Below are 14,228 nucleotides of genomic sequence, written 5' to 3' on the forward strand. Positions count from 1 at the left end.
AAGGGAATGGACGTGAAGGTCTGGGACCTTGAGAGCGCTGAATGGCCAATGGTGCCTGGGTCCACCGTTGGACTTTTGTAAATGCATTGAAGATTCATCGCTTCGTTTGTCTAGCGAGTGTGCTCTCTATTATCAGTTAATGATTTTTTCCAAGGGTCACCGTGGTGGTAATGGTTGGAGTTCGTGGTTTATTTGATTTTGTTTCCCTCCCTGTGTTTGTTCAATTCATTTTGCAGCAGTCAACAAAAACCAAAGTAACATTTCTTTCATTACACTGCTACACTGCTAGCTTCTGTGTCACTTGAGCTACGTGCTTGTTAAACCAGACGTGTTTTGACACACAGTCGAGAGAAACGGCTGACAGAGGTTTGGATAAACACGATTGGTTCGAACAGCGCGCGGCTTTCCTGACGTATAGAAAGGAATGCTTGCAGTCTAGTGGGCAAAGTCAGATCTCCCGTATCCGTCATGTAAACGAATGTATGTACTGCACTCTTCAATTTGCAATCACCCTTATGAATTCTTAATGAATGGTACAATTGATGTAATCGAACCCGTTGCTTAAGTAATAACCAAATGTAAAGACATCTTGGGCTACCGTAATTGCTCTTTGAAGGAATGTGTTGAGAGATTCTAACCTTTTGTTTTGTAGATTATGCTAGCTTTTGAGCCAAGCTCGGTGTATGTAAATATTACAATCAATATTGTGTCATTAGCTTATGCATGTAAATTTCAAATAGCTACCATCGCGGACAAAACCTGTTGAGACAACTTATCCAAATGTTCCACTTAAAAGCCGCCCTTTCCCCTCCCCCTAAATTCGATGTTGATTTATCTTGGTCGGAGGTATACTGTAGAACATATGACAATACTCACTGAGCAACATGGACTGAGGGGGTGGAGGAGTGGAAAGGGAAAGTAAGTAGGGGTGTGTAAAAATGAAGGTGAATTTGTGTCACTGTCTCAACAGTTTTGTCCGAGATTGTAGGTTAATCACAGTAATACATGTAAGGATGTAATTGCTGCCTGCCGGCAAGTTCTTTATTTCGGAAACCGCCGGGTCTAAGATTGTGAGATGTCACGCACGGCGTCAAGCGCATTTCCTCTCGCGTGCTGGTCGCGTGCGACATGTTGACAATCGATAGCTCATGAATTAAATTAGAAATTCATCTTTGGAAAAGTCTGTATTCTAATACATTTTATAATATTTCAAAAGAAATGCTGCAATTTTTATTAGAGTATTATTAAATACAACCTTTTCAGTGTGCATAATATTAGACTAGTTGTAAATTTAATTTGATTCCATTTCAAACAACGAAGGCATCTACGTTTTGTGGTTTTCGTGAGTCTTCAATTATAACATCTGTGGTGTTAAGAATCTAAAAAGTAATTATTTTTGTCTGGCGTTCTTGGGCAACTTTCCATCCACAAATTAAGAAAGTTGATATCTTAGAACTTTGACGGAAGAAGGTCATTTAGGACAAACCAGAACAAACGAGAAAAATTGAACGTTTCGGACTATGACTCCATATGATATCAAAGTAATCTATTTACAAATTGTTGAATCTTCCAGTTGTAAGACAAACAAAAAAGAAAGTGCGTATATGTTAAAATAACAGAGTTATTTTCCGTATGAATGGAAACGGCCCATTGTATATCAGCCGTGTTTGATAATCAATTGTTAGTTATCAAATAAACTTTTCGTCTTCTGCTTCAGCCGTTTGTATAGTAATGAGTACTGCTGATACTGCTATTCCGCTTAATGTTTTTTGTAGTTTCAAACTCTGGTCTAATTGGGCGGCATCAATCTCCTGCTCAGGAACCTTCCCTTTCCGAAAACCGAGGCTCGCATAGTACACACTTGCTGAGACCAGGAATTGAATTTGAAAGAAGGAAAATATGAGAATGAAATAGCTTGGACACTTGGAAATAATGGTGTGTATAACGAAACTCGTCTCTCTCTTCGCGGCCCTTATTGTCTCGTGAGCCAGTATGGGCACTTGGTGCTTCAATAAAAACGCTATACAAGTGTGACAAAGGTGTACGTAGTACGTAATAATAAGCAAACCCTTAGAATTTAGAATTGATGCCTTAACAATTTCAGCAAAAAGAAAAAAGTCTTGACTGGAAGATTAGTCGCGACGAAGATACAGTCGCTCTCATGCTTCGTACTGAATGTACTCCTGGCAATTCCTACTAGCATCCCTTGCAACTCGTTTATTTTCGGCTGAAGAACGCGTGCATCATGAGGTTGTGGCATTTAAATAACACGAATCAATCAGCAAAATATTTATGAGGAAAAGACCGGGCGTCAAAACCTTTCACCATTCTTTGCTCGCTGTCTTGCCCACCGTACTACCTACCGGCGTAGATCATTTCGACAGCTTGCGAGATACTGACACAAATACATTTGTCGTCATTTATTGTCATTTCTATTCATTCATAACTGACATAACCTTGTACGTAACCGACTTGGAAAGGTTTCCAATTTCACCAGGACTAATCCTGTTATAGCTTGTTTTTAGCACGAGTACGAATTTACGTTACATTGCATATTGAGCTCTCTTGAAACTGTTTTGATTGTATGATAAGAACTCAGTAATAATAGAACGAACGTTGCTTCTTGGAATTTATGTCCCTCTACCTGTAAGAGTGGAGATCATGGCACAGAATTCCATGGAAAGGTAGAATTTGACAAAAACGTATTTCGGGGAACCAACGGACTTGGAACAAAAGAGCATTTAACTCCACCCCCTCCTCTCTAGCAAACCCCAATTATACAATACAGATCCCTATTTTAAATTTGTCATATCTTCTTAATTGTTTAATGCGTTTTTGATCGGTCACTCTAAAGGTTTCCCGCACTCACTCAGTAAAGCTTTTGTTATTCGTCATATCATATACCCCACTTGTCCTTTGACCAGCTTATAGCCTGATTCTTGCGTGTGACTTTCATGGGGTTTATCCATCCATCACTATGAACAAAGTCTATTCAGTCGTGAATTGCCTCGGACAGAGCTTTTCTTATTCTTTAAATCCTTTCATTTTGGGGCCAAGTTCAAGAGAAGCCTACAGGCAGATCAGATAGGTTCAGTGGAGAAGCTGGTAAAACTCATTAAGGTAAAAAACACGTTTCAATATTGGGGGAGAAGGGCAAAAAGATATAAGGTTGAACGAGTTTTGACAGAATTTTAGCGAGGGGAGGAGATGGGATTGTCGGGATTGATGAGACCTTGAGAGCAGGCGAAACTGTAAAGATGTTCATCGAATTTTACTGCGAGACATAACTTTGTCAGGTACCCTGAAAATTTATACTTTGGTTGACGTTGGATACGTGGCCAAAGGCGTGTCACATGTCTTTGAGAGGTACACACTCAGGGAAAAAAAACTTCGGTCCAAAATTTTGAAGTGATGTTGCCCTTCTTTTTGTTTTTGTCGCGTGTGGTCTTCGATGTCCTTACACCACGCGAGTAATTGTCTTTATACACTTCCACTTAATTTAAATCTGGCACGCGTTTTAACAAATAGATCTGAAAATGATCGCATTACCTTAATTCAGCTTTCTACAGTTCCGTTGTTGCTACTGTAGTTCTGGCCCGGGTTGTTCGAAGCATGGTTAGCGCTAACCGGCGTTAAATACCATGGAAACCTATAGGTTTTGATACCTCTTAACCAACGGTTAGCGCTAACCAGGATTCGAGCAACCGGTCCCTGGGTCGCCGGAAACCGTCGAAGCATTGTAAGTGGTTGTATTTTTTTAAAGGACACATGTAATATAGAGGTTTTGTTACTGCGTAACGTTAACATATTACACCTTTGCTTTATTGCAGCTCGGGTGTAACATGTAAATGTAACGCAGCGTCGCTCTGAAGAAAGAGCAAGCAAACATTAGGGAAAGAACTTTTTATAAAAGGCCAGTGATTGAAAAAAAATTTTTTTTTCCAAATCCATCCAGGTCTTGCGACTTGTGGTTACAAATTACAGGAGGGTGACATTGGTCACGCTCGCATTTTGACTGAAGTCCCTTCAGAAATTGCCAACGGATTCATTCCGTCGTTTGGCGGTTATGTTCCATGGCTCAAGGGTAAACTTTTGAAAAAAAATCTTTTAAAAAAACTGTGAGTTTGCTTTACGCTCAACGACAACACTGAATTTATTTTGTAAGAGAAAACTACAGACTAGGGTTGCCCGCAATTTGCGTATAGCTAGCTTTTCTCACTAGGCCATTTTCACCAAGACTGAAAATAGTAGGCGCATACAATCAAAGAAACAGCATTCCTATTTTAAAAGACAGAAAAAACGTAGAAGGATAAAATAAGGTGAAAAGATAAAACATAATTAAGGTGTAAAATAGTTTTCACTACATCTGCCCCCGCCTGAAATAATATAGATGGTAGTTTAAGTGCTTTCCAATAAACTAATATGTGCTGCACATTGGCCGTGTTTTCACGACAGCCTTTATCTCGCTGAAAGTGGTTTGTTTGCAGACTTCGTTAAGCGTTAAGCGACTTTAAAATGATACATGTTTTACGGGTAAGATTAAACGAGGAGAGAGCACGTGCCGATACAATAATAAAAATAGCACGCCTGTTGTATTTCCGATTTGAATAACCGCGAGCCACTCCTCATTGGCCGAAAGTAATTTAATGAGAATTTATTGAAATTTGCCGACTCGCTTAACTTTAAGGGGGTTGGGAAAGGAACTGTTTACACGGAATTTTCGGTTGTCACTAGCTAAGTGACCTGAAGATCCGCTCATGAAAACACGGCCATTGTGATGTCTTCATATTATGGTACATGTAATTAGGTTGGTAAATGAAACTGAAAGATGCAACTAAAGGATGGGTAACAACAAACAGCGTTTATTTTCAATTTCCATCAACGTTTATTTTATACGCTATCAATTGAAAATCAATTTACATAATTTATAGCAAATGCCTTGAAAATATGATAGTTAAAACAGGAACAGTAACATCAACTAGAAGGCAACATTTCGTCTTCATCTTTCGTATCTTGCATTGCGTCTAGCAGTTTATGGTTTCAGTCTGTCACCCCTGTTTCTGATTTGTGTCTTACACTTGATTGATTTCTGACCCAGGCAATGATTTTCTATCAGATACTATAATCTTTAATTTTAAAAGTAAAAGAAATCGCTGTAAATATTCGAAAATTAATCACCTTCTATCGCTATGCTTATCGACGCTTCCTCGTTACCCAGAACACCTCGCGAACTCGGTGAACAATACCAATACCACCTTGCAGGCCCGGTTGAACAATACTGGTACCACCTTGCAGGCCCGGTTGAACAATACTGATACCACCTTGCAGGCCCGGTTGAACAATACTGATACCACCTTGCGCTCTCGGTTTGCTTTACCTACCAATTTACATATTTTCCCTATTTACGCGGGCGCCTCTGGGTTGCCTCCTCGGGTTTTGGCCCAGAAAACCCTGCAGGGGCAATAAATTATTATGTAGATGTACTCACGAATGTCTAAATAGGTTATAGCAAGTTGCTATGGAAAGATAGAAATGGAGTAATTTTGTATTTTTTTTTGTAATGAACGTGCACTGCGTGATTTATGGTGACTAGTGATGTTTTGAAAGGTCTCAAATGTCACTGGCGCGATCACGTAAGGCTCGTGAAATTTTGAAAACTTTCAAAACGTGACCATAAATAAAAAAAAAGCGCTCGGATGAATACGATTTCCTACACAAACATAGAAAAAAGATAGAAAATTCAAAGCAGTAAGTTTAGAATTTTGGGCATAAAGCAAAATTAAGGTACATACACGTAGAGAGATGAATGTGGCGTACGGCTCAACATTCAGGAATAGGAGGTTTTCACGTGACGTCATCGCCGGCATGCTGGTGGACGAAAACAAAAAATCTCTCGTGAGCTTCTTAATTTTGTTCGTCCACCAGAAGTCGTACATTTCTCTATTGTTATTGATGTCCCTAGAGTTTGGTTGAAAACATCCTATTCGTTACGGTACATCATTCAGTTCTCTTTTAAAAGTTGCTTTCTTGAGCTTGCGAAGTTCCCAATTTTTATCTAGACACCACATTTACTAATCCGCTTAAAACACAATTGAAATATCTTATTTTCGGAGAGCTTTTAATAATTAAACGTGACTTAATTACTGCAACAAACTTGTACATAATCTTCTTCAGAACCACTTCCTTTCAATATGAATCTCCAATTAAAGAGAATTGGAAAGGAATTAAATAGACGTTAGACAAAATTTATCTGGACCTATAACTAGCAATGGGGAATACAAGTGAAACTGAATTTCATCCTCTTTTTCAAAATTGACGCAACCAAGTCAATCATACTGTTAATTTCTATATAACGAATTTACATCAAGTAAAACTTTTTCTCTCCAGTTACAGTAAAGATAAAAAAGCAATGAGTTTTTAATTAAAAAGATCTTATTGTTTAGAAAAGTAATCAAACGTCATGAAACGTGCGATATGTTTTCCATGTGAAAGCTTATTGGCTATTTATTGTGATATCTGTAATTTACTAATGATATTCAAGAGACTTAAAAATTACCCTCGGCGCTTGCATGGATTAGAAAGAGAAACAAGATTTTTTTTGCAAAAATATCTGATAAATATTTCTTGGGAAACAAGGATCATACTGTTGATGAGGTGGGTTGGACTGGGTACTAGGAAAACAGACAGGGCTTTTATAGACATGATTTTCATTGCCTTAGAAGGTAAACAAATGGGTTTTTAACAGAGCTGAGTTTTCGTATAAATTAAATTATGACTTCTTTTCAAACAATATGTCATCCCGGCGAGATCATAATGGTCAATTTCAAGCTTTCGTTATGATTCGCATATCTCTCTTTCGTTTCTTGCTTTTTCTCCAAGCAAATCAATCAAAAAGTTGAGAACACAAGGCCTGAAAAGCGTACATTGTTTGAATGTTAAAGTAAATCAGCGTTGGAACTTATTTCAAATATATTATTTATTTATTCGCAAAAGTGCGAAAGAATCTTTAAATAAACCTTAACTTCTTAGAGGTCATGGTAGCAGCGGATAGGGCGATGGTAACGAACCCCTTTGCAGTATTTTCCACAACTTTTCCTCAACACCAAGCCGGCGAGGAAAATTCAAGTGTTTGATGGCATGGAGACTGACATAAACCAGGAATAATGTTTTCAGTCCTTTTCCGAGGCAGATTATCGACGTTTGATAATATGCATGTTTTCTTTCCATTACTGTATGATAATCCCGGAGATCCTCATCATGTGTACACGCGAGAAGTATTTTATTAACCTGGTTTTTTTTCATCCTTTCATATTGCTTGATTATTTTAATATTTTAATATTCGCTTTTACATTTCGGTCTTGTCAAAACTATTTCTAAGGATAAGCGTCAAGGGCACTTTCAAAAATTTTTAAATCTTGATTCATACAACACATTCAAATAACTCCCTAATTTTAGGTTTTTTTTTCTGAAATTTACTGTCAATACCATTGAAGGAAAAAAAACAATCAAAACCATTCTTATTTTGGCGAAGTCCTTGACAATCTCCTCAGATTACGAAATCTTTTGCCAAACATTGCAACCTCCTTCCCCCGCATTCGTCGCCTTGTAACAGACGCAACACATGGAATAAAAACTACACTGAATTTCTAACTTTTAGCGGCTGAATAATTTTATTTACCTAATTACACGACGCGTTACAAATACGAAACCTGCAATTGGAAAAGATCAATGTTGAGATGAGTTTCATTTTAATAAATGATGTGTGTCTCCAGTCGCGAATAAAATATTTAGGTACCGCGATCGTAAAACGGGTAGAAAATCGCAGACTGAAAAATTATTATGCAAGGTACTTTGCGTCCGGAATCCATCACTTCCGATTGGCTGACTGTGACAAACATCGACAGGTGTGTTGACAAAGTATTGACAGTGAACACAATAGAAAAGCCCGCTCAATGCAGTGAAAGCCAATCAAATGGCGATTTGTGACAAGGGTGGTGGTGCGAGGATATGTGAAACAGAGCGTACAGTTCCTTTTGAGACATCTGCCGCGCCTTGGCTGAAAACATCCAGATTAGTTCCTCTTTATCTTCATTGAAGGTCTTATGGCTTTGATATTATTTTACAACCGATGATGTGTGGTAATTTGCAAAGCATAGAAAGCTGTAATGAACCCGAATAATGGCACGCTAAAGCAACTTTCATATTTAATGATTGTGATGGTTTTGATTAGTGTCTTGAGGACAACAAAGTGGAAAGGATGTAGCTTCATCATTTTTAATAGTAGCCGGGGAAATTTGTTCATTTAACTTCGGAATCCTTCAGCCTATTTACTCTCGCATTTGTTAGTGTAGGTATGTTTGTGATTTGGCATCGATAAACCAATTTAGAGAGTACGATGTCAATATTTTCCCTTCGCCTTTTGCCGTCGTCGTTGACAATTGAGCCGGCGCAAGTTACATTTTTTTTTACTTTACCCATCCAAGCTCCATGTGATTGTACGCGCTATCATGCGGATATTGTAATACCTTATTGTAATAACATTTCATGTACTATATAGGTCTGATTTAGGCGATGTGGAATGACCCTTGTAATTCCTGTTACGAATTTGTGGTCGTTTGCGATGGAAGATCAGTGTTTGGACGAAGACGACACATTGCTCGCAGACGATTGGGAAACTCCGTCCGGTGAATTCAATTTTCATTGTAATAACGTAGGGGATGAAGGTAAGCCAATTTTACACACCTAATTGAATTCCTCTATGTTTCTATCTCATGACACCTTATTATGCATGAAAAGTGCAGTTAGAAGGGGAATGCAGATAAGGTTATTCATCCCTAATTCTTATGCAGCGATCTCAAGCTTGACCGATTGTGTTTGCATTGACTAGCATCCTTTTGTCCTCTGTTGTTTAATTATCAAAGTTCAGCCTTTTTGAAAAGGTCTCGCGTCTCGTTAAAAGCCACTTAATGTGTGTGCCCTGACCTATTTACTTATTAATCTCTTGTTTCACAGATATATATCGGCTCAAAGAAAGAGGAATCAAGAGAAAAGAATCCTGCAATGCCGTTAGTGAAACCACGGCCATTTCGCTTGTTGATCAACGCCGCTTTATCCTTCAAGTAACTTTTGAAAAGTTACGTCGGTTAGAAGACCCGGAGGCCTGTCTAAGAAGAACTGTTTTGATAAACAATACACTGAAAATGTTACACAAGCAAATTTATGCGGAGGAAAACCCATTTGTTTGCGGTGGAGTTGTGACTCTACACTCGACAGAATCCTGTACAAAAGAGGAAGCTTCGCCTCCGACTTCCAAGATACTACGGTTAACTTTCGAAAACAATGTCACGGAAAACCCTCGAACAAAGCACGTTGATAGTAGTTCATCGTCACCGCAAGAAAACTTTTGCAATGACTGTACACTGTCTGATGTCCTCGCTGGAGATGTTGAAGACGATGTGTTTGAACCAGTGGAGGAAATCTCTTGCGACAGAGAATCAACATTTGGAGAACTCGACAGTGTTTTTCATAGTTATATATGCGCCCTCGAAACGTGAGTTTTAAAACGAAGCGAGGCTTGGTTGTGGAAAATATTTGTAATGTACATTTGTCCCCGGCGTTTATTTAAATTCCTAGATCGCAGAGGGGAGATATATATTTATATACTTAAATATATTAATTATCGTACATTGTACATAGATTCTTACGTCGAGTGGGCGTTGATCTGTCGTGATCAAAAGAGATATTTTGTAGAAATTAAAAGTTAATCATTTATTGCGTTATTTCTTCCAGTGGGCGGAATATGTATATAGCTCGCTGCATGTAGGCATTCGTTGCTAGTCGTGGTCGACAAGTCTATATGATAGCGTGGCGCACTCAACAATTTTGTTTTTAAATGAAAATTGGTTTGTTAGAATCTTCCTTATCACACGGCCATAATAATTACTCGCTCAGATATTTTCAAGTGTGTTTTCTTCGCCGAACAGTGAGGTCAGTTGTTTTCGGTCAGTTTGGCACAATATCAAAATACATAACTGCTTGTTTAGAGGAAGCAATGAAATCCTCTTTTAGATTAACAGAATCAGTATTATTATTATGACATTTCAGCGCGACAAAAACATGTCACTTGTTACAGCCTCTCCATTTTACTGAAAGTGGCTTTCATGTTACCTTTCGTTGCATTCTGGATGATACAAACAAGAGATCTCTCAACGGAACTGTTTGTTCATCATCAGGCATTTGTACCTTTTTCCATAGTTAAGAATCCCTATCTGGGCCGCTTTGTCCCCCTGGCTCAAACCCACATAGCTTAGTAAAATTCTCAGGTAACATACTGTTTCAGTTGGTCCTCACAAGAGTCCAGGCTCTTGAAATATTTGTTTTTGGTCATAGTATCTTTGCAGAAAGCTTGCCTTTCAGCACAGGCTACAATTGTAGTCTGTCACCTTGAGAAATGCCAACCATTGAGGCCTTAAGCTTTCTATAAAGGTTATCAGACATAATATTATGAGTGGACAGTTGCATTACCAACTCGACTGTGTTAAGAGAATGGGAGAAAACTGCGAAGTGCAATGACTTGACTAATTTACCAACTCAACTGCTGTATTCTGAGGGGCTGTTTACCCAGTGGAAGGAAGATCTCAGAAGATGGATCATCCTAGCATCTTGTTTTCTTTATTGAAGTTTAAAGCAAAAAATTGCGTTTGGCCTTTGTGCCTGGATGTTCCTATCAACTGAATCTTCCTAGCTGGGACGTAGGGAGACTAGCACCATGTTGACTACTTTTAGATCCTACCGGTATTTAAGTTTCGATAAAACAATCTTAGCTGTGGCAAGTCTACCCATGAAGCATATCCCCAACTGAAATTTCTGTTTGTAAACCTCGGAAAAAAAATTGTTATACTCTCTAAATTCTTGCAAGTGCAAGGATTTTCCTCCCTCCTTGTAAACAGCCCACAATAATAATATTATTGTTTTCACAGGACAGATAAGACAAACTTTTGTATTTACCATACCATTTGAATATTGATCTTAAAAAAGATCTTAAGAGATTCACGAAAAGTAAAGTAGTGAATTACAGGTTGTAAAAGGAATTTTTTCAGTGGTATGCAAAGAGATATGTATATTTATATTATTTTGTATATGTATGTACTATTATCTGGACAGAGCTTGATCTTGTAATGAATATTCATGTATCTTTAGTTATATGTTATGGTTTGTCAGTGGGGTTAACTATGTATGTCAAACATACCAAAACAAAAGGTATAATAATAATTAATTGCTGGAAAGGTTGAAATTTTTCTATATTCTCACACCATTGGAAAAACGTCTTATTATTTTATAGGTTATTTTGATTTATTGCAAGAAAAAGAAATTTTCTCAAATCATTTTCAAGATTTTTTTCATATGGCCTTTATCAATAATATTATAAAATAATAGATAAAGAAGCTAAATGAGAAGCTAAGTTAACTAATATAGATGTAATACCTGAATACTGTTTTTGACCTTAAAAGGTACGACTTAATGTTATTTGATTTTTTTTTAAAGAACTGGTTTAAATATTGTTTTTATACTGGTTTTGATAAAGGCTGCTACTGCAGATGAAAATTGTGTGTTAATATTTGTTTGTATCAGCAGCTTTGATCTCCTTTTTATAAGTAAAGGGATTGTCTCAGACTATTTGGGAATTAGATTGGATTATAAAATTTTACCTCTCTCTTAAATGTCTTCATAATGCCCTGCGTGCGCAATCATATGACACAAGACCCATTTGGATGCGGCATGTTCGACCAGGGACCGCTAACAGGGTTAAATAAGCCTTACGATAATTTACAAAGTAAATGAAATAACTGAATTGAAGGGAGTGAACTAGTATCCGTAGGATGAAAAAACCCCGACATACTCGCAACGCAACCTTAGGGGAAAAATCCCTATGGACCACATCCCTTAAAACCTGCTGGGCTCGGTTATCAAATGCCTAATGTTCGGGTAACTGACAATAAAGAGTCCAGATTGTCCTGGACATAGCAGTCTTTCGCATTGTCAATAGCCCAACGGCCGTGACGCTTGAATAAACGATCAGGGATCCCCGCATTGGCTGCAGCAGAGGCACCACCACTTCGCAAACTATGAAAACTGATCTTGGATACATCCGTAATGTCCTTAAAAGCTTCTTTGACAATTTCTCTAGTTCTGGAGTAGGATAAACCGTGCTGTCGAACCTTCGTGGAACTTCTCGGAGCAGCCAGTGCACGAAACAAGGGAAGGTCTTCATCCAGCTTGATTTCGACTGCGGTTAAGTATCGCTCGAGAGCAGCAACAGGGCAGGTATCTTTGTCTGTTCTAGCAATATTTATCCAGGCTCCTTCTCTTAGCTGATCTGCCTTTGAAGATTCTAGAAACAGAGCACAATGAGAAGAGTACAGACTAACGTCACAGGCACGCACGCTGCATACCTCACTGAAGCACAGAAAACCAGCAAAACCGATCAAACATAATGCGAGAGTTTTTACAACTAGCAACACAAGACTTATCTTTAAGACTTCCTGCCAACTGCTGGAGCATCTCAGGCGTAATCGGTTCTTTCCTGTTCTTGGGCTTAGCTAAAACACGTTTGGATGCACCCATCATGGACTGGACCAAACAATGAGAGGACACTTTCTGAAAACCAGCTAACCCATGGACCCAATCTACACTGTAAACAGCGTTGTTGATAGGAGAAGCAGAAGAGGCACTTTGCAAAATTACTTGTAAGTACATGGCAACATGAAAGGATTAGCAGGCAAATAGTTGAGACCATTAGATTTAGCCCAGCGTTTCCTGCTGTTAAAACCTCCAAGGTACGTCCTAATCGAACCGCCAGCTTTGGACACGAAGACTGTCTGTTTAACATCCTCGGCTATACTTAGAAGACGAGGGGGGGTGGAATCTTGAAAATCTTGCCACATAAGGGTCTGAAAAATATCTAAAGATAAAACAAACGTAAAACAATGATCCAATCAGAAATAAATCAACAAGAAAAAACAAAATTAAAGAAAATCAAATCATTCAAATCAAGAAATCAAATTTATCTTGATAAACAAACCAATAACTCAAACAAACGGACACAGAAGGTCCCTTAACATACGGGCACAGATGGTCCCTTCATCTACGGGCACAGATGGTCCCCTCATGTACGGGAACAGATGGTCCCCCTCACGTACGGGCACAGATGGTCTTTTAACAAACAAGCATAGATGGTCCTTAAGCAAACAAAAGGCCCCTGAAAAATAAAAAATATACACGAATCTGCTAGAGAAGCCAAGAACTCTATGTCTGAGAACAATGGAAAACGCACCTCGTCAAGATCACCTGAAAAGAGAGAAAAAACACAAAAACAAAACAAAAGAATAAAGTTGTTAGCGATTGCGAAACGCCAAGATGAATAGATAACCTTGACACCTCTTATTATACCACCAACAATTCCCATGATAGACATACCATCGAGAGAATATTTTCCCGCTTATTTTCAAAACGCGGAAAAATTCATCTCTCTCTTAAATGTCTTCATAATGCCCCGCGTGCGCAATCATGTCACAAGACCCATTTGGATGCGGCGTGTTCGACCAGAGACCGCACGCCGCCCAAGAGATACAAAGAAAGCATGCCAAAAAATAGAGAAGCAATTAAATTTAATGAAAAAACGAATGAAGATGTAAACTAATAAACAAGACTAAAGGACTTAACCTAAAACTTAACTCTTAAAGCTAGAACTCGAAAGGAAAGGTCTTCATTACCAAAAATACTATTACAAAAACCTGGGGTGAAGCACTCTTTAGAAGTTGGAATATCCATAAAACTAACAACAAAGTCTTTGAAATTAACACCATCTACTGTAAGCATAGGCCAAAAAGGGGCTGACAGCCAAAGCGGAACAATCTATGTACCAAAAGCACCACAGTTTTTCATGTGCAGAATTACTCTTGGAATAAGCGAAAAAGGCGGACAGACATAATTATTCTCTCCTTGCCAATTCAAAACAAAGCAATCAATATCCTCTCAACCAGGATTCCAAAATGTAGAGTTGAACCGTGGAAGCGTATTATTCAAAAAATTGGCAAAACGATCCACAGTATGGGGACCCCAAACATTGTCAATAAATCTGGAAGAATCTAAAGATAAACCCCAGTCATCAGGATCAAATAAGCGACTTAAATAATCTGCCAAAAATCAATGTATGAGCGCAGTTTGCC

The 14,228-nt window shown here is 38.4% G+C and overlaps 2 protein-coding genes across 6 annotated transcripts in view; both read left to right on the plus strand.

Annotated features, from left to right (window-relative positions):
* Nucleotides 1-1,717, plus strand: part of LOC137978586 (pleckstrin homology domain-containing family H member 2-like) — a 30,998-nt gene extending 29,281 nt beyond the window's left edge. Inside the window, exon 31 of one of the 2 annotated variants that reach the window (XM_068825577.1) lies at nt 1-1,716. This exon is cut by the window's left edge and continues 99 nt beyond it. In XM_068825577.1, coding sequence (XP_068681678.1) covers nt 1-81 — 81 coding nt within the window. In that variant the 3' untranslated portion in view covers nt 82-1,716. The other variant, XM_068825578.1, reaches the window with a different exon arrangement.
* A 1,230-nt stretch (nt 1,718-2,947) lies between these two features.
* LOC137980230 (uncharacterized) lies at nt 2,948-11,604 on the plus strand. Of its 4 annotated transcripts, none has more exons than XM_068827625.1 (3): nt 2,948-3,120; nt 8,558-8,723; nt 9,013-11,604. In XM_068827625.1, exons 2-3 carry the CDS (start codon nt 8,579-8,581, stop codon nt 9,552-9,554), a joined length of 687 nt encoding a protein of 228 aa, XP_068683726.1. In that variant the 5' UTR covers nt 2,948-3,120; nt 8,558-8,578; the 3' UTR covers nt 9,555-11,604. The 4 variants fall into 4 exon arrangements, with proteins under 4 accessions (XP_068683726.1, XP_068683724.1, XP_068683725.1 ...); XM_068827623.1 differs by lacking the exon at nt 2,948-3,120 and adding an exon at nt 7,969-8,097; XM_068827624.1 differs by lacking the exon at nt 2,948-3,120 and adding an exon at nt 8,041-8,351.
* The last annotated feature ends 2,624 nt before the right edge of the window (nt 11,605-14,228 follow it).

The sequence above is a fragment of the Montipora foliosa genome, chromosome 12, assembly GCF_036669935.1.
Source record: "Montipora foliosa isolate CH-2021 chromosome 12, ASM3666993v2, whole genome shotgun sequence".
Taxonomy (NCBI): Eukaryota; Metazoa; Cnidaria; class Anthozoa; order Scleractinia; family Acroporidae; genus Montipora; species Montipora foliosa.

Excerpts from the sequence above, each read along its gene's own strand:
- LOC137980230 (XM_068827625.1), top strand. The coding sequence starts at position 8,579 with ATGACCCTTGTAATTCCTGTTACGAATTTGTGGTCGTTTGCGATGGAA. Across the intron at positions 8,724-9,012 it reads TAATAACGTAGGGGATGAAG|ATATATATCGGCTCAAAGAA; the intron begins GTAAGCCAATTT and ends CTTGTTTCACAG.